The 20,292-nt window shown below is 39.5% G+C and overlaps 1 protein-coding gene across 1 annotated transcript in view; it reads right to left on the bottom strand.

Moving 5' to 3' along the window:
- ANKFN1 (ankyrin repeat and fibronectin type III domain containing 1) overlaps positions 1–20,292 on the bottom strand; it is a 196,961-nt gene that overhangs the window by 102,653 nt on the left and 74,016 nt on the right. Inside the window, exon 5 of the mRNA XM_023553385.2 lies at positions 3,029–3,126. Within this exon, the coding sequence (XP_023409153.2) occupies positions 3,029–3,126 (98 nt within the window). The remainder of the gene's footprint in view (positions 1–3,028; positions 3,127–20,292) is intronic.

Below are 20,292 nucleotides of genomic sequence, written 5' to 3'. Positions count from 1 at the left end.
GGAAATTGGGATTCTGTTGATTCCATCTCTGGGGGCCACCCACTCAGGGGTTTGTTTGCTCTGGTAATTCATGGTTTTGGCCCCTGGTATGGGCATGTGATGAGGAATAAAAGTCAGAATTCTGTGGTAGTGATCCAACCACCAAGAATTCTATTAGAATAAGCTTGTTCAAAATTGAAGAGATGCAACCTAGTGAAGCTTCTTGATGCGGGTTTCAGGATTATACTTTACAAATAACTGTTTAAATTGACATAATCTTTTAGAAAAAAAAATACCACCAAAATTCTTTCTCTGCCTCCTTCATACAAATGTCCTAAGGTATTAATTAATTTTGAATTTTACCAAAAAAAAAAAATTCAAGTTTAAGTTTTACTTTAAAAAATATTTTGGTCTAATCTCTAAAATCTAATAGATACTGCAAAACTTCAACAACAAAAAGACAAATAACCCAATTAAAAATGGGCAAATAATAAGAACCGGCACTTCACCAAAGAAGACATTCAGGCGGCTAACAGTTACATGAGGAAATGCTCACGTTAGCCATTAGAGAAATGTAAGTTAAAACTACAATGAGATACCATCTCACCCCAACAAGGCTAGCATTAACCCAAAAAACACAAAATAATAAATACTGGAGAGGTTGTGGAGAGACTGGAACACTTATACACTGCTAGTGGGAATGTAAAATAGTACTTTGGAAATCGATTTGGTGCTTCCTTAAAAAGCTAGAAATAGAAGTTCCATGCGATCCAGCAGTCTTACTCCTTGGAATGTATCCTAGAGAAATAAGAGCCCTCACGCTAATAGATTTATGCACACCCATGTTCATTGCAGCACTGTTCACAGTAGCAAAAAGATGGAAACAACCTAGGTGGATGGATGGATAAGCAAATTATGGTATATTCACACAATGGAATACTATGCAATGATAAAGAACAATGATGAATCTGTGAAATGTCCCATAACATGGAGGAATCTGGAAGGCATTATGCTGAGTGAAATTACTCAGCCACAAAAGGACAAATGTTGTATGAGACCACTGTTATAAGAACTCGAGAAAAGGTTTAGAAACAGAAGAAAATATTTTTTGATGGTTACGAGGCTGGGGAGGAAGGGAGAGGAGAATTTACTAACAAGATTTAAGAAAAGAAAACATTGCCATCGAATTGATTCCGACTCATAGTGACCCTACAGGACAGAGTAGAACTGCCCCATAGAGTTTCCAGGGAGCACCTGGTGGATTCAATCTGCTGACCTTTTGGCTAGCAGCCATAGCACTTAACCACTATGCCACCAGGGTTTCCCAACTGGATAAAGTACAGACAAGAATTATATTAGGTGAAGGGAAGGACAATATACAATACAAGGTAAGTCAGCAAAACTGGACTGAACTAAAAGCTAATAAGGTTCCTGAACACAACCAAACACTTCAAGGGACAGAGTAGCAGGAGATGGGGGTCTGGGGACCATGGTTTCAGGGGACATCTAGGTCAATTGGCATAACAAAGTTTATTAAGAAAATTGTCTGCATCCTACTTTGGTGAGTGGTGTCTGGGGTCTTAAAAGCTAGCAAGGGGCCATCTAAGTTGCATCAATTGGTCCCAACCCACCTGGAGCAAAGGATAATGAAGAACACCAAAGACACAAGGAAAATAGCCCAAGAGACAAAAAGCCCACATAAACCAGAGACTCCATCAGCCTGAGACCAGATGAACTGGATGGTGCCTGGCTACTATCAGTGACCACCCTGACAGGGAACACAACAGAGATACCAGATGAAGCAGGAGAAAAGTGGGGTGCAGAACTCAAATTCTTGTAAGAAGACTAGACTTAATGGTCTGACTGAGACTACAGGAACTACAGAAGACATGGCCCCCAGACGCTCTGTTAACCCAGAACTAAAATCATTCTCGAAGCCAACTCTTCAGACAAAGATTAGAGTGGACTATAAGACATGAAATGATTCTCATGAAGAATGTGCTTCTTAGTTAGTTCAAGTAGATGCATGAGACTGAACGGGCAGGTCCTGCAAGACATGAAATGATTCTCATGAAGAATGTGCTTCTTAGTTAGTTCAAGTAGATACATGAGACTGAACGGGCAGGTCCTGCTTGGAAGTGAGACAGGAAGGCAGAAAGGGGTAGGAGCTGGTTGAATGGACAGGGGAAATCCAGGGTGGAAAGGGGAAGTGTGCTGTCATATTGTGGGGATGGCAACTAGGGTCACGTAGCAATTTGTATGTAAATTTTTGCATGAGAATCTGACATGAACTGTAAACTTTCACCTAAAGCACAATAAGAAAAAAAAAGATTTTGATGATCCAGTTTTGTTACATTTTAATTGAGGAAATAGGAGGTCTGTCCCACTTTGAACTGATTAGCTAGGTGTTTTTATTTTTGTGTTTTGGTGTGGTTCATAGTTCCACAAATAATTAATATTTGATTTTAGATTGGTTAAACAAATGAGCACAGTTTGTTCCAGTTTTTCATTCACAGTTTAAATTGGTTCAGGTTACTGAGAAATATAGCTCCACCATATATAGTTTCTTCTTGTGAAAGCAGATTTAGAGATTTTTTTTTTAATCAAGGGAAAAGGATTTCTCTCAGGAAATTGCGTGACTCCAATTGATGACTGATCTCAACTGAGGTTGTGGGGATGGGGGTTAGATGTGGCTGTTATTTCTACCATCAGACGGGGAGTCAAAATTGGATCTCTCAGAGCCTTTGATCCCCCCAGAAGATTAGACTGTGGTCCAGAAAGCAGCAGCTTTCAAGGCTTGCATGAGGCCAGGTTTTTTCTGATCTTCTCAGAACACGACAGCTTACAAAGTGGTTCATGCTGTCTGCTTACTCCTTTGTGAAATTCAGATTATGGATACCAGACATATCATGCTTAATGAGTGGCAGTTGTTGCTAGAGGACTGGGCGTTGGCTGTTGCTTCCAGCATAATTTGTTACCCAAATCCCAACAGAAACCTTAGGGACGGGACAGGGGAATGAGATGTTTAACGGAAGGAGGCGGCATTTACCGTTTTAAGTCCTGTGATTGTGCATCTCAGGGTCTGCGGATTATCCATGATGATTTCTCCAGCCAAAGGAGAGAAGTCCTTTGACATGCTCCATTCCACTGCAGGAGAAGCGTAGAGAGGGAGAACGTGAATGAAATGCAGTCGTCTATCAAGAAGCATCGTACAAACTTTAGCATAAAATCTCTCTCAACTACAATAAGCTCAACCCTCTTTCCCTGTGTTGGTGTGTTTAACAATCTTTCTTGGGATGGCATGTCAGTTTTCAGGTTCACAGTCATTTTTTAAAATAAGAGAGAGACAAAAGTAATAATTCAAAAGTGATTAATATACCCTACGAGGTTTTTGAACCTCAATAGGTACAATGTATATTGTGATATATGTACACTTATGCATATGTACGTTTATGCCATACTTTCAGTGTGAGATTTGGTTTGTATTAAGTATATTTCCCACGAGACCATTGCTATATAAAGACACATAGTGCAAGTGTGTGTGTCTATTGTTGTTAGGTGCCATAGAGTCAGTTCTGACAAACAGTGACCCTTAGTACAACAGAATGAAACACTGCCCGGTCCCATGCCATCCTCACAATCATTGCTATGCTTGAGCCCATTGTTGCAGCCATTGTGTCAGTCCGTCCAGTTGAGGGTCTTCCTCTCTTTTGCTGACCCTCTACTTTACCAAGCATGATGTCTTTCTCCAGGGACTGGTCCCTTCTGATAACACACACACACTCCGGCACATAATATGCAAAATTTCATTGTAAATAGAAGATACATTATTTACTGCCTGTGAGAAGTAAAGGGTACATTAGGACATTATCTTCTATTCACTCCCCAGTTATGTCTTCTGCTTTATCATTCCACTGAAAACGCTCTGTCAAGGTCCCAGTGACGCTCATTCCACATAAAGAAGCTTCCTTTCCTTTCCCTCTGCATCATTTGACACCTTCTTCTTTGGTGTCTTGGACACCACTCCCCTGACCCTTCTTCTCCTCCCTGATACCTTCTTCCTTTCTTCTTAATTGGTTTCTCTTCAGCCCTAGAATCTGGGGTTTGTTGCTGACTTGTTAAGTGCTTCTCTCTCCCACCAGCACCCCCAAAATGGCTGTTCATTCAGTAAAATCATCCAAATCTTAACACCCCATTTTCCCATGACACCATGTTTTTTTTTTTTTTACAAGATTTTCCACTGGTTGTAAAACCCATGGTCAGGAAAGATAAATTGTGCATCATCAGTAAAAATGTCCTAAGTGACAGTTTACACACGGCAGGGTTTAAGGATAGCCTAAAACGAAGCAGGAGCTTAAAGCGCTCAAGTCATATGACGACAAGGCCTCTGCATTCCTAAACATCAGAAGGACAAACTTTAGGTCTTAGGATTTAAATTCTCTATGACACTTCAATTCTTCAAAATCCAACCAAACCACCCCCAGATACTGGTCCCCTTCAAGTCACACACTTCTTTCCATTGCTTTAGAGTCGTGCCCTGCTGCCTGTGCTCTTCTTCATTATGTTCCTGGGAATCAAACTTGTTCTCCTCAGTCCCTTGAAGTTGTTCTCCCAAAATTCCTAGTGCTCTAATTATCAGCATTAGCCTCTTCTTGGAAAATCCCGTCAACTTTGGCCTCCCCTGCTTCTTGCAAACTTCTTCCCCCTTGGCTTCAGTTGCACCCTGGTTCTCCTACCTTTTTGACTGTCTTTTCCCAGACTCTCCCTGGTTCTTCCTCCTCTCCTCTGTTTGATACAGTATTTCTTGGTTTGCTTGTTGGCTCTCTTTCCACTCTGCAGGCTTATCCTGGGTGGTGATCTATTCCACTTATGTGCCTTCAACTGTGACTCTCAAACTGTAATGCTAGGTCTAGCTTCCTTCCTGGGCTCTAACTTCCTCCAGTGTGAGCTGTAACTTCCTCCGGTGTGAGCTCTAACTTCCTCCAGTGTATCTCCACTTGAGTGTCTCCCAATTAGTTCTCTTTGCCCCACATATGCTTCTCCTCTTGTTTTCTCGGTTTTAGCTACTGCGTTACCATATAGTCAATCAACCAACTAAAACTCTGTCGCATCCTTGCCTCTTGTATTCCTCTAATTCCTTATCGTCAGTTGATCATTAAATCTAGTAGGTTCTACCTCTAAAATGTCTCCCGTAAGTTCCCCTCCCCCCCTTCACGCTACAGGTACCTCATTGCAGGCTTTGATAATCATGAGCCATCAACTCTGCAATTGCCTCCTAATTGCTTTTTTCTGCTACACATTCTTCTTCTTCTTATATACAATCATCTTCCTATAGGGTCACTATGAGTCGGAATCAACTTGACAGCAGTGGGTACTATTGGTAGAATTATACTTATTTCATTCCTCCATTTAAAATCTTTTCAAAGTGTCTAGTTGCTTTCAGAATAAAATGGGAGCTTAACAAGACATTCAAGGACCTTCATAATCTGGCTCCAACCTGACACTACTATCCTCCTCATCTCCTGCCATTTCCCAAAAGGAAGGAAGTTCCTTTTCTATAAGTCCCTGTCACCTGATTGTTTTCTGTACTTTTCTGCCTCTGTGTCTTTGGCTCATCTTCCAACCTTTACTTGGTGAAATCCTACTAATCCTTTAAGATCTAGCAAAGACAACTCTAAATTCTTCAGGAATAACTAATTAAATAACCTGTCTCTGTGCTCCTAGAGCCCTTTATTCATGTAAGTACAAGATTTATTACACTGTATTATGCTTTATTGTATGTGTCTCTCTTGTTAGATCACAAGAAACCAGAGAACAGAAAAAGTGTCATTCACTATTTAGGAAAAGTACCATTCACTGTTTCCCCCCTATCTGGTACCTTTGTTTATGCTTTGTGCATAGAAAGTACTTATGAAATATTCTCCAAATCAAATATATACCTTATTTTTATGCAAATAATGTGCGCCTTCTATGTTTGTTTTCCAACCACTTCCTCCCCACTTTGAGGTATTTTCATAAATGTGCTATGCTAATTTTTTTTACAACAACATGTAAAAAAAATTGGCATAGCAGTGCTTTTGAAAATACTTTGTGGGAGGAGGGCCTAGTTGGCAAACAAATGTAGAAGGTGCATGTTATTTTGCATAAAAATATGGTGTGTATCTATCTATCTATCTGTCTGTCTGTCTGTCTCTCTCTATATAATATCCTGTTTTTCCAACACGAAGATATTTTTCTTCCGTGTGAATCTTCTCTTCCAGGCTCTTGCCCTCTGACACTTAGACATGTTAGAAAATCTAATTAGAATTAAATGATTATTATTAACTCTCAAATCAGGTCTACACCTCCATATAAATACATATTTTAAAACATATATATATATACACGTATATCCTGTTGTTGTTGAGTCAATTCCGACTCATAGCCACCCCACAGGACAGAGTAAAACTGCCCCATAGTGTTTCCAAAGAGCAGCTGAGGGATTCAAACTGCTGACCTTTTGGTTAGCGCTGAGTTCTCAATCACTATGCCACCAGGGCTCTGACGTGTGTGTGTGTGTGTGTGTGTGTATTTCCAAAATGCTTTATTTTGCTGATGAACTCATAACTTGGGAAGCCAAGTCTCTGAAAGTCCAGATAGCAAGGGGTTTTAATCAGAGAATACTGTCTCATCTAATTCTAGCTAAAGGGGAAAAAAGTAACATTGAGGGAATTGTTACAAATAGCATTGAGGGAATTGTTACAAATAAAACAAAATGAAAACCAGTAGCAAATGTGTGAGAATTTCTAGAAAGAGCAAAGAACGTAGGAAAATTCTGGAAATAAAGCTATTCTTGGTTGCCGTTGTGGCATGTGTGATTGATTGTTGTGGTAGAACGCCAAGTGGAAGGCTGGGTATATCCCAGGCTTCTGACTCCAGGCTAGGAACTCAGGGTGACTTCCCAGAAGAAGAGCTAGGGGTTAGTGGGAACAATACTAAGTTATTTGGCAAATGACTAGTGAAAAGTTGCTCAAAGATACAGTCTTTAAAATTTCTGAAGAAACCATATTTCATTTTCAATAAAAACAGTTCATGTTCTATTGAAATGTGTTTTATAAGACATGTATCAGGTGGAAAAGAGAGTCCTGCTTCTTTAAAAACCAAACAAAAACGAATAGACGCAGGTTTGTAAGGAGGCGTGGGCTTATTTTGGGAGTTATTACCGAACCAAACCAAGCCCACTGCCATCAAATCGATTCTGACTTATAGCGACCCTATAGGACATTTTTTATAGGACATAGGTTTTCCAAGGCTGTAAATTTCTACAGAAGCAGACTGCCATATCTTTGTCCCATGGAGCAGCTGGTGGGTTCAAATGCTCACCTTATGGTTCGCAGCTGAGCGCTTTAACCACTGTGCCACCAGGGCTCGCTTTGGGAGTTAATAGATAGTTTTAAGTATTAAGTCTAATTAGATTTTTATAACATGTCTGGATTTCAGAAAGGAAGGGGCTAGAAAAGGAGATTCACAGTGAAGGAGAAACATTTTCCCTGTTGGAATAGGCAATCTATTCTGGGGCAACGAATCATCTGTTACCTCTGTGTACTTCCTTGGTTTGGTGGACTCCTTTGGCATGAAGCCACATGGAGAAGAAAGGAGCTTCTCATCATTTAAAGACAGTATTTTTTTTTTTTTTTTTTTATGGGGTGAGGGGACAGAGTGAGTAGGAGTGACTCTGAGAGCCAATGGGGAGTACTAAGAAGGCAACTTAGCATGCTCTCTCTGGAAAGTTGTGTGTAGGTAGTTGAAAGACTTAATGTTGAGGTCATGGTGATTTTCCCACCATGAAGGGCTGAAGCCATGTATATGAAGTTTAAAACTATACAGGGCTTATAATTTTAAGATAAAGATCAGGGAAAGTGTTTCTACTTAGTACTGGGAAATAGAAGCAGAGTTAACCATGCAGTGGCTCATAGCAGTTAAAAATGAGCAAGGAAGGTACCAGACAGAACTTAGGTGTAAGGATTTCTTAAAATTTGGTTCTGGCTCAAACTCTGATTCTCTATATTTATATCAAATAACTATGAATGCTTTAAATGTAATTCTTTGTTATTTTAACAAATATTTAATTTTTATCTACCTGTTGCCATTGAGTCGATTCCAACTCATAGCAACGCTAAACTTAAGAAACAGAGAGCCATGTGGGCAGAAAAGTTCCAGCTGAACACCACCATTTACCCTATGGCAGCTTTATAAACCATGGCCTAAAGCATAAGAAGAAAAAGATCCCCTGAATGGCTGGCCTTGCCCCCTGAAATCTACGATATGATGGGAGATGTCACAAAATCAGCAAGGAGAGTATAAAATTCATAACTAGAAGTATTAGGGTTTGCCATCAGAGAGTATTAGGGTCTCAAGCTCAGGTGAAGTTCAAGCCTATGGTGTGGACTGTGTGATTAATATACTCCTGCTTTAGCTGATAACACTCTCAAGTTGAAGGACAGCTTTCTGAAAAGGTGAAGACTAACAATGCAAAAATAAAAGAGAGAATATTGCAGCAATGTGTGATTAATTCCCAATTGATTTAAAAAACTCCTGCTATTGTCCAGATTCTCCCTTATGTCTCCAGTGCCTCAAAGCCTAGAGTAGTTTTGTCCAGTTCACACATAAGGAGGAGTCTACCGTAAAAGTTATATTCTCCTTCCTTTTGCTCAGGACCCACCCAAGCTTCCACTTTAGCCCCACTGGTCGCTTGACCATTAAACCTCAGAGCCGTGCTCAGGATGTCTTCTGTCTTCTACCCCTTCGTTTGATAGGCCCAGTTCAAAGCCCTTTCCTTGTCAATTTTCCCGTAGCAATTTTAGTATGACTTTTATATTGCAATTCCTTTTTTTGTTTTTCTTTTTTTTAAAGAGAGATGTGTCTCTTCTACAGTCGATAAACTCTTTCAAGACGGACCACGCCTGATTCATCCCAGTCTTCAAAGCACCTATACAAGCACCTGGCACAGAGTAGGTGGCTCAATAAATGTTGGGTGAATTGAATACTTGATCCTTGACTTCAGAATGCATAAAAGTCTAAGATCAGTGGAAATCTGATGTTGGTACATAAAAAACAGCGTCAGAGTAGAGAAAAATATGGCGAAAAACAATGGAAGTTGGGTGCGCTACCCAGTAAGTGGTTGAGATATAGATCAATTCCTGGCCTCTGATTTCCCAGTATCCTGTACTCTCTTCACTTGTCCACACTCCCTCTCAGAAACCAAAAAAAAAAAAAAAAGGTTTATTTCCCATTCCCTATCAGCACTTCTATGGAACCAAAACAGCATTCTTACTGGCCACACTCACCCTGGCGCCTTAGCTAATGAATGGAATTTGGCTAGACTGCCCAGCCCAGCATCAGAGCATTAGGAAATCTTCCCCTGATCCATCTAATTGTGCAGTTTCTAACCTTCCAGGCCAACCATAGCACAAGAGCAAGAGAGAAGGAGCGAGGGGCGTGCCGAGCAACCCAGAGAAAGATCAAATGCAGTCATTTCTAGAGATGAGAAGATGTGTCTTGCCGAAGCATGAACTTGCTCAACACTTGTGGGTTTTATATTGGGAAATGACGTGAAAGCTCTGGATCTGGGGATTCTGTTTAACTCTGGCAAAATACGAGTTCGGAGCCGCTTGCATTTTTTTTATTTTAAATTCCCCTGGTAGTCCTAGGAGTAGGGCATGCATTACTTTCAAACAAGAATCTTTATTGTTTGCTTAGCACACGGTCTTCCAGTTAATTGGAAAAACATTTTTTTTTTCCCAAATTAAATTTCCTTAGAAAAACAATGATTTAAATTAAGGACAAAAGTTTTTTTTTTTTTTTTTTTTTGATGGAGGGGTGCGGACATGAGAGAAGCCTTTCTACAGCCACTACTTACAGAAAATTAAAAGCAAAGCTGGACTTGGGAGGCTGTATTCATTTATTTATTGTCAGGTTTTGCCATCCACAAAAATACTATGTGCCTGTCTGTACACACTGTGTGCTCTCAGTATTGCCTGCCATGTGCGAGGCAAACACTCAGATACAGCTACAAAGCAGGGGCATATAAATTCTCAGGGTTTTGAAACATACATAAGCACTGGAAGTAACCACAAAAAAATGTCTCTTCCACAGTCTGATCCATTTGCTTCTTTATTTCTTTCCTCATAACTCACCCTGTTAGGGCACTTATCTAAATTTAATCTTTCCCTTAATCCCCTCTGGCTTTTAAATGAGAGGTATCATCATTTTTATTATTCTGCTAATAATTTTATTATACTACTAATAATAGGTCTCTCTATTTCCATGCCTCGCATGGTGCTTCACATGCACTAAAACCGCAAAAGCCCAAATCCGTTGCCGTCAAGTCCATGTCGACTCATGGTAACCCCATGTGTTTCAGAGTAGAACTGTCCCTGGCTGTTATCTTTACAAAAGCAGGTTGTCAGGCCTTTCTTCCATGTCGCTGCTGGGTGACTTTAACTGCCAATCTAAAGTTAGTAGCTGAGCGAAAACCATTCGCATAGCCTAGGGGGTGGTGAAATGTTTGTTGAATGAATAATAGTCTACCAGTGGCCCAGCGATTGCCAGCCTGATGTCTCTGATGAGACTCATGGAACTTCAACTCTCATGCACTTCTTTGGACACTTAGCCAGGGGTGCCTTCAAACACAACTTCCTTTAGTAATTTCTACAGTTTTGGGCTGGGAAAGTCTGAAAAATCTGCACTAGTGGAGGCATTGGAAGCATAACCCACTGCTATCGAGTCAATTCTGGCTCATAGCGACCCTATGGGACAGAGTAGAACTGCCCCATAGAGTTTCCCAGGAGCGCCTGGTGAATTCAAACTGGCAACCTTTTGATTAGCATCCATAGCACTTAACCACTACCCTAAACCTCAGATCATATCGAAATTATTTTTTCTTTAATAAGTTATAGGATATTTCTCACCTACTCATCTATATAGGATATATGTATATATACATATAGGATATAGATTCACCTACTTTTTTTTCTAGAACGTTAAACTGAGAATTGGGAAAGTCTCAGATTTATCAGAAAGTACGGTGTAAAATCGAGTCATTATGTCACATTAAGACTAGGTGGCGAAATAGGGTGGTTTCTAGAGGCAGCGCAAATAGGAAGGTGGAGGAGGCCAGAACTTGCCCCAAACCTACCTTTAGATGAGACAAACACAGTGTGGTGCTGGAGCTGGCCTGTACCACTTGTGAGAGCTGCTTGTTAAAATTTAAGGAATTTTGTGAGCTGGTGGTTAAACACAGCCATCATTAAAAATTAAATTGTATAAACTTAAATAAATTATGTTTTAAAGAAAGATAGTAAATATTCAAAACTCATCATTCCCTATTTTACTACATTTTCCTATTGCCTATGCTCTTGAGGTTATTGACATCTACTGTTCCTGTATAATGGGAATACTACTTAATGGTGAGCTAATGTGCATCTCTTCCCAGCTCTGTGTTCAGTGACATCATGGTGGTAGCTTGAAATCAGCCATGGGGGGAGTATTTGTACCCTAGAAATCAGCAAATGCTATAAATTATGGCTTGATTTATTATTTTGTGGATTGTCTAGACCAGGGATTGGCAAATTCCAGTTCCATAGGTCAAATGTGGCCCACGGCCAGTTTTTGTAGGGTCTAGGAGCTAAGGATGGCTTTTTACATTTTTAAAGGGTTGTAAAATGACAACAACAAAGAAGAATATGTAACAGAGACTATATGGGGCCCACAAAGCCTAATACATGTACTATCTGGCCCTTTGCAGAAGAAATTTGTCGATGGCTCGTCTAGACTAAAGAAAGTGATGGAGAAAATGTTAATAATACAGCTGGAATCCAAAAGTTCCAGTAGCTGTTAACATTGTAAATAGCACAAAAAATTGAGGAAATATTCTTCCAGCACTGGTGCTTGAAAACTATTATCTGATTCAGCAAATAATTCGCTCACGTCATTGACGATGAATGAGAGAAGTTCCACCATGGGTCTTTGTTGTTTCACTTTGTTAAATAAATGAAAATATCAACCAACATTTACACGGGAACTGCACTTGTTTGTTAATTGCTGGTGCAGTTTGGCTACAGATTCAAGAGTTTGATAAAAATCCACAAAAGCATTGAATCAATAGGTTATATGGAATTTACAGTAAAGCGTACTGTATATTTTATTACTATTTGTAAATTGTGTTGTTGTTGTTAGGTGCCTTTGAGTCAGTTCCAACTCTTAGTGAACCTGTGTACAACAGAATGAAACACTGCCCAGTCATGTGTCATCCTATGATGTCCTTGATGTCATTCCATAACTCTTCTGGTCTTCAGTCATTAGTGTTCAATGTGTCAAATCTATTCTTTTTTTTTTTTTTTTTTAATTTTTATTGTGCTTTAAGCGAAAGTTTACAAATCAAGTCAGTCTCTCACAAAAACTTATATACGCCTTGCTACACACTCCCAATTACTGTCCCCCTAATGAGACAGCCTGCTCTCTCCCTCCACTCTCTCTTTTCGTGTCCATTTCGCCAGCTTCTAACCCCCCTACCCTCTCATCTCCCCTCCAGGCAGGAGATGCCAACATAGTCTCAAGTGTCCACCTGATCCAAGAAGCTCACGCCTCACCAGCATCCCTCTCCAACCCATTGTCCAGTCCAATCCATGTCTGAAGAGTTGGCTTTGGGAATGGTTCCTGTCCTGGGCCAACAGAAGGTCTGGGGGCCATGACCACCGGGGTCCTTCTAGTCTCAGTCAGACCATTAAGTCTGGTCTTATGAGAATTTGGGGTCTGCATCCCACTGCTCTCGTGCTCCCTCAGGGATTCTCTGTTGTGTTCCCTGTCAGGGCAGTCATCTGTTGTAGCCAGGCACCAGCTAGCTCTTCTGGTCTCAGGCTGATGTAGTCTCTGGTTCATGTGGTCCTTTCTGTCTCTTGGGCTCGTAATTACCTTGTGTCCTTGGTGTTCTTCATTCTCCTTTGATCCAGGTGGGTTGAGACCAATTGATGCATCTTAGATGGCTGCTTGCTAGCATTTAAGACACCAGATGCCACTCTCCAAAGTGGGATGCAGAATGTTTTCTTAATAGATTTTATTATGCCAATTGACTTAGATGTCCCCTGAAACCATGGTCCCTAAACCCCCACCCCTGCTATGCTGGCCTTTGAAGCATTCAGTTTATTCAGGAAACTTCTTTGCTTTTGGTTTAGTCCAGCTGTGCTGACCTCTCCTGTATTGTGTGTTGTCTTTCCCATCACCTGAAGTAGTTCTTATCTACTAATTACTGAATACCTCTCCCCCATCCTCTCTCCCTCTGCTCTCTCGTAACCATCAAAGAATATCTTCTTCTCTGTTCAAAGTATTTCTCGAATTCTTATAATAATAATCTTATACAGTATTTATCCTTTTGCAACTGACTAATTGCACTCAGTATAATGCCTTCCAGATTCCTCCATGTTATGAAATGTTTCACAGATTCATCACTGACTGTTCTTTGTCTATGCGTAGTATTCCATAGTGTGAATATACCACAATTTATTTATCCATTCATCCATTGATGGGCACCTGGGTTGCTTCCATCTTTTTGCTATTGTAAACAGTGCTGCAATGAACATGGTGTGCATATATCTGTTCGTGTGAAGGCTCTTATTTCTCTAGGATATATTTCAAGGAATGGGATTGCTGGATCGTATGGTGGTTCTATTTCTAGCTTTTTAAGGAAGTGCCAAATTGATTTCCAAAGTGGTTATACCATTTTACATTTCCACCAGCAGTGTATAAATGTTCCAATCTCTCCACAGCCTCTCCAACATTTGTTTTGTGGTTTTTGGATTAATGCCAGCCTTTTTGGAGTGAGATGAAATCTCATCGTAGTTTTGATTTGCATTTCTCTAATGGCTAATGGTCTTGAACATTTCCTCATGTATCTGTTAGCTACCTGAATGTCTTCTTTAGTGAAGTGTCTGTTCATATCTTTTGCCCATTTTTTAATTTCGTTGTCTTTTTGTGGTTGAGTTTTTGCAGTATCATGTAGATTTTAGAGATCAGGCACTGATGGGAAACGTTATAGCTAAAAACTTTTTCCCAGTCTGTAGATAATCTTTTTACTCTTTTGGTGAAGTCTTTGGATGAGCATAGGTGTTTGATTTTTAGGAGCTCCCAGTTATCTGGTTTTTCTTCTGCATTGTTAGTAATGTTTTGTATACTGTTTATGCCATGTATCAGGGCTCCTAACTTGTTCCTATTTTTTCTTCCATGATCTTTATTGTTTTAGATTTTATATTTAGGTCCTTGACCCATTTTGAGCTTGTTCTTGTGCATGGAGTGAGGTATGGGTCTTGTTCTATTTTTTTGCAGATGGATATCCAGTTATGCCAGCACCATTTGTTAAAAAGACTGTCTTTTCCCCATTTAACTGTTTTGGGGCCTTTGTCAAATATCAGCTGCTCATATGTGGATGGATTTATGTCTGGATTCTCAATTCTGTTCCATTGGTCTATGTATCTGTTGTTGTACCAGTACCAGGCTGTTTTGACTACTGTGGCGGTATAATAGATTCTAAAATCAGGTAGAGTGAGGCCTCCTACTTTGTTCTTCTTTTTCTGTAATGCTTACTTGTCCGAGTCCTCTTTCCCTTCCATATGAAGTTGGTGATTTGTTTCTCCATCTCATTAAAGAATGTCATTGGAATTTGGATTGGAATTGCATTAAATCTATAAGTCGCTTTTGGTAGAATAGACATTTTTATAATATTAAGTCTTCCTGTGCATGAGCAAGGTATGTTTTTCCACTTATGCAGGTCTCTTTGTTTCTTGCGGAAGTGTTTTGTAGTTTTCTTTGTATAAGTCTTTTACATCTTTGGTAAGATTTATTCCTAAGTATTTTATCTTCTTGGGGGCTACTGTAAATGGTATTGATTTGGTGATTTCCTCTTCACTGTTCTTTTTGTTGGTATAGAGGAATCCAAGTGATTTTTGTATGTTTATCTTGTATCCTGATATTCTGCTGAACTCTTCTATTAGTTTCAGTAGTTTTCTTGAGGATTCCTTAGGGTTTTCTGTGTATAAAATCATGTCATCTGCAAATAGAGATACTTTTACTTCTTCCTTGCCAATCCGGATGCTCTTTATTTCTTTATCTAGCCTAATTGCTCTGGCTAAGACCTCCAGCACAATGTTGAATAAGAGTGGTGATAAAGGGCATCTTTGTCTGGTTCCCGATCTCAAGGGGAATGCTTTCAGGCTCTCTCCATTTAGGATGATGTTGGCTGTTGGCTTTGTATAAATGCCCTTTATCATGCTGAAGAATTTTCCTTCTATTCCTATTTTGCCAAGAGTTTTTATCATGAATAGGTGTTGAACTTTGTCAAATGCCTTTTCTGCATCAATTGATAAAATCGTGTGATTCTTGTCTTTTGTTTTATTTATATGATGGATAACATTAATTGTTCTTCTAATGTTGAACCATCTCTGGATACCTGGTAGGAATCCCACTTGGTCATGGTGAATTATTTTTTTGATATATTGTTGAATTCTATTGGCTAGAATCTTGTTGAGGATTTTTGCATCTATGTTCATGAGGGATATAGGTCTATAATTTTCTTTTCTAGTGGTGTTAAAAAAAAAAATTTTTTTTTTTTTTCTTTACCTGGTTTTGGTATCAGGGATATGGTGGCTTCATAGAATGAGTTTGGTAGTATTCCGTCCTTTTCTATGCTCTGAAATAGCTTTAGTAGTAGTGGTGTTAACTCTTCTCTGAAAGTTTGGTAGAACTCTGCAGTGAAGCCATCCGGACCAGGGCTTTTTTTTTTGTTGGGGGTTTTTTGATTACCTTTTCAATCTCTTCTTTTGTTATGGGTCTATTTAGTTGTTCTACCTCTGTGTTAGTTTAGGTGGGTAGTGTGTTTCTAGTAATTCATCCATTTCTTTTAGGTTTTCAAATTTGAGTATAGTTTTTCATAGTAATCTGATATAATTCTTTTAATTTCAATTGGGTCTGTTGTAATATCACCCATCTTATTTCTTACTCGGATTATTTGCTTCCTTTCCGGTTTTTCTTTTGTCAGTTTCGCCAGTGGTTTATCAATTTTGTTTATTTTTTCAAAAAACCAGCTTTTGGTCTTGTTAATTCTTTCAATTGTTTTTCTGTTTTCTATTTCATTTAGTTCAGCTCTAATTTTTATTATTTGTTTTCTTCTGGTGCCTGTGGGTTTCTTTTATTGCTCTCTTTCTGTTTGTTCAAGTTGTAGGGATAATTCTTTGATTTTGGCCCTTTCTTCTTTTTGGATGTGTGCATTTATTGATACATATTGGCCTCTGAGCACCGCTTTTGCGGTGTCCCAAAGGTTTTGATAGGAAGTGTTTTCATTCTCATTGGATTCTATGAATTTCTTTATTCCATCCTTAATGTCTTCTATAATCCAGTCTTTTTTGAGCAGGGTATTGTTCAGTTTCCAAGTGTTTGATTTCTTTTCCCTGCTTTTCCTGTTATTGATTTCCACTTTTATGGCCTTATGGTCAGAGAAGATGCTTTGTAATATTTCAATGTTTAGGATTCTGCTAAGGCTTGCTTTATGACCCAATATGTGGTCTATTCTAGAGAATCTTCCATGTGCACTAGAAAAGAAAGTATAGTTGGTTGCTGTTGGGTGGAGTGTTCTGTATATGTCTACGAGGTCAAGTTCGTTGATTGTGGCATTTAGATCTTCCGTGTCTTTATTGAGCTTCTCTCTGGATGTCCTGTCCTTCACTGAAAGTGGTGTGTTGAAGTCTCCTACTATTATTGTGGAGCTGTCTATCTCACTTTTCAATGCTGATAGAGTTTATTTTATGTATCTTGCAGCCCTGTCATTGGGTGCATAAATATTTAATATGCTTATATCTTCTTGGTGTATTGTCCCTTTAATCATTATATAGTGTCCTTCCTTATCCTTTCTGGTGGATTTAACTTTAAAGTCTATTTTGTCAGAAATTAATATTGCCACTCCCGCTCTTTTTTGATTGTTGTTTGCTTGATATACTTTTTTCCATCCTTTGAGTTTTAGTTTGTTTGTGTCTCTAAGGTGTGTTTCTTGTAGACAGCATATAGATGGATCATGTTTTTTAACCCATTGTGCCACTCTCTGTCTATTGGTGCATTTTGTCCATTTACATTGAGCGTAATTATGGATAGGTATGAATTTAGTGTTATAATTTTGATGTCTTTTTTTGTGTTGTTGACAGTTTCTTTTTCCCACATATTTTTATGTGCTTAGATTATCTTTACATATTGTCCTTTCCTCATATTCACTGTTGTTGATTTTGTTTCTGCTGAGTCTCTATTTTTTTCTTGTATTTTATTTTGATGTGTAGGATAGTTTGCCTCCTTTGTGGTTACCTTATTATTTACCCCTGTGTTTCTAAATTTAAACCTAACTTTTATTTCTTTGTATCATCTTGTCTTCCTCTCCATATGGAAGATCTGTGACTACATTTCTTAGTCCCTCTTTATTGTTTTAATGTTGTCTTCTTTTACATAATAACATCGCTGTTAACCCTGTTTTGAGTGTTTTTTTTTAATCTTGGTTTGTTTTTTTGATTTTCCTATCTGGGTTGACTTCTGATTGCTCTGTCCAGTTTTCTAGTCTTGGGTTGATACCTGATATTATTGATTTTCTAACCAAAGAACTCCCTTTAGTATTTCTTCTAGTTTTGGTTTGGTTTTTATGATTTTCCTAAACTTCTGTTTATCTGGAAATGTCCTAATTTCATGTTCATATTTAACAGACAGTTTTGCTGGATATATGATTCTTGATTGGCAATTTTTTTCCTTCAATTTTTTAAATAAGTCATCCCATTGTCTTCTTGCCTGCATGGTTTCTGCCGAGTAGTCCAAGGTTATTCTTATTGGCTGTCCTTTGTAGGTGGCTTTTCATTTATCCCTAGCTGCTCTTAAAACTCTCTCTTTATCTTTGGTTTTGGCAAGTTTGACTATAATATATCTTGGTGACTTTCTTTTAACATCTACCTTATGTGGAGTTCGATGAGCATCTTGGATAGACATCTTCTCATCTTTCATGATATCAGGGAATTTTTCTGCTAACAAATCTTCAAAAATTCTGTCTGTATTTTCTGTTACCCCTCCCTTTTCTGATACTCCAATCACTTGTAGGTTATTTCTCTTGATAGAGTTCCACATGATTCTTAAGGTTTCTTCATTTTTTAAAATTCTTTTATCTGATTTTTCTTCAAATATATTAGCGCCAAGTGATTTATCTTCAAGTTCAGAAATTCTGCCTTCCACTTGCTCAATTCTGCTCCTCTGGCTTTCTACTGAGTTGTCTACTTCTGTAATTTTGTTGTTAATCTTCTGAATTTCTGATTGCTGTCTATCTATGGATTTTTCCAGCTTATTAAATTTTTCATTATGTTCCTGAATAATCTTTTTAATTTCTTCAATTGCTTTATCTTTGTGTTCCTTGGCTTGTTCTGCTTATTGCCTCGTTTCCTCCCTAATGTCTTGAAGGGTTCTGTATATTAATCTTTTGTATTCTGCCTCTGGTAATTCCAGGAATGCACTTTCATCTAAAAGATCCCTTGATTCTTTGTTTTGAGAGCTTGTTGAGGTGATCATGGTCTGTTTCTTTATGTGACTTGATATTGACTGTTGTCCCGAGCCATCTATAAGTTATTGTATTAGTTTATTTTATGTTTGCTCACTGTGTCGTAGCTTCTTGCTTTGTTTTGTTTTGATATGCCCAAATGGGTTGCTTGAGTGAGCTAACTTGATTATTTTCACCTTTGAAGCTCCGACTTCCTGTCCCCGGATGGGTAGAGCTGTTATCAGGTGTATCAGTCTAGGAGTCCATTCTCTTGTCTTGTATGAATTCAGCTCAGGTGTCCAGGTAGCTGATCATCAAGTATGTGGTACAGGCTCTGTCCTATAGTCTTAGAGGGGCAGGAGTGATTGGTGTAGGTACTGGTATCTCGTTGCAGCAAGGGGTCACACTCTAAACAAGGTGTGGGGCTGAGAATCGTCCCACATGTGTCTCTCAGGAAAACGTGTCCCTGCTCCCTAGAGTGTACAGGTGGGTGGGTTCTGCAGACGACCATGGGCACCCAGTGTTTTTGGTTGTAAGGACTGGGAGGTACCAGTTATCCTCGGACCCCTGTCAGGGGTGGCTGGGTGACCTGAGTGGAGCTACCAGTCCTTAGGCCCCTGATGTGGGTAGGTGAGGACCCTGTTTAATAGGCAAAGCAATGTCAAACATCAAACACCCAACTCTCTGCGGCACAGCTGAAATGGTTGGAGTCTGCCAACAAGGGCGTATTCTCCTGAAATAGGCCCACACAGGTCCACGCAGAGGGAAAAGATACTCAAAGTCCATGGACCGTTTATTCCTGGACAGGAGCTGCTTCTATCCTGAGCTCCCCCAATTAGTGGAGGTGGCAAATTATCTATTCCCCCAATTGCAAATTTTTTCCTTCTCCAAGGCCGGGAGGATGGCCTTAGTGCTCAGCAGGGCCTATCTCAGGCTCAGGGAAATGAACAGCTGCTGAAGCCGGCTTGGGAGCGGGTGGGGGGAATGGTAAAATACATGCAAGTACTTAGCTTTGCCTAGAGCACTGTTCTCTGGTTCTGGAAGTGTGAGTAGGCTGTGTGGCTGGCTGCTTGTCCTTGAGGAAACTGCAGCGGAACGCTAGTACCAGCCTGCTGCTGCCGCTCTGGGAATGCTGCCCGAGGGCTCCCTGTGATTCAGGTCTGGTAAATCCTCTCCGCTTCTGAACTGTTTCCTCCTCCCCCTGCCCCTCAGTTCGTTTTTCTAGGCTTACCTTTGATGCTCAAGACTCCTACCTTGTCATAAAGATACTCATTTCACTTTTTTTTTTTTTTTTGTCTTTGTCGTAAAGAGGGCTCGCCAGAAGCGTCTGTCTATTCCACTATCTTGGCTCCGCCTCCCCAGATCTATTCTTGAGATGGTCTCTAAATTCAGGTGGGATATACTCAAATTCATATTTTGCTTCTGGTAGACTTGTTTTAATTCTCTTCAGCTTCAACTTGAACTTGCATATGAGCAACTGATGTTCTGTCCTGCAGTCGGCCCCTGGCCTTGTTCTGACTGATGATATGGAGTTTTTCCATTGTCTCTTTCCACATATGTAGTCAATTTGATTCCTGTGGATTCTATCCAGTGAGGTCCATGTCACCATTTATGTTGTTGAAAAAAGGTATTTATAATGAATAAGTCATTGGTCTTGCAAAATTCTATCATGAGATCTCCAGTGTGGTTTCTATCACCAAGGCCATATTTTCTAACTATTGATCCTTCTTTTT

The sequence above is a fragment of the Loxodonta africana genome, chromosome 18 (assembly GCF_030014295.1).
Source record: "Loxodonta africana isolate mLoxAfr1 chromosome 18, mLoxAfr1.hap2, whole genome shotgun sequence".
In the NCBI taxonomy this organism is placed as follows: Eukaryota; Metazoa; Chordata; class Mammalia; order Proboscidea; family Elephantidae; genus Loxodonta; species Loxodonta africana.
The sequence above is the reverse complement of the archived record's forward strand: the minus strand, read 5'-3'. Positions and strand labels throughout refer to the sequence as shown.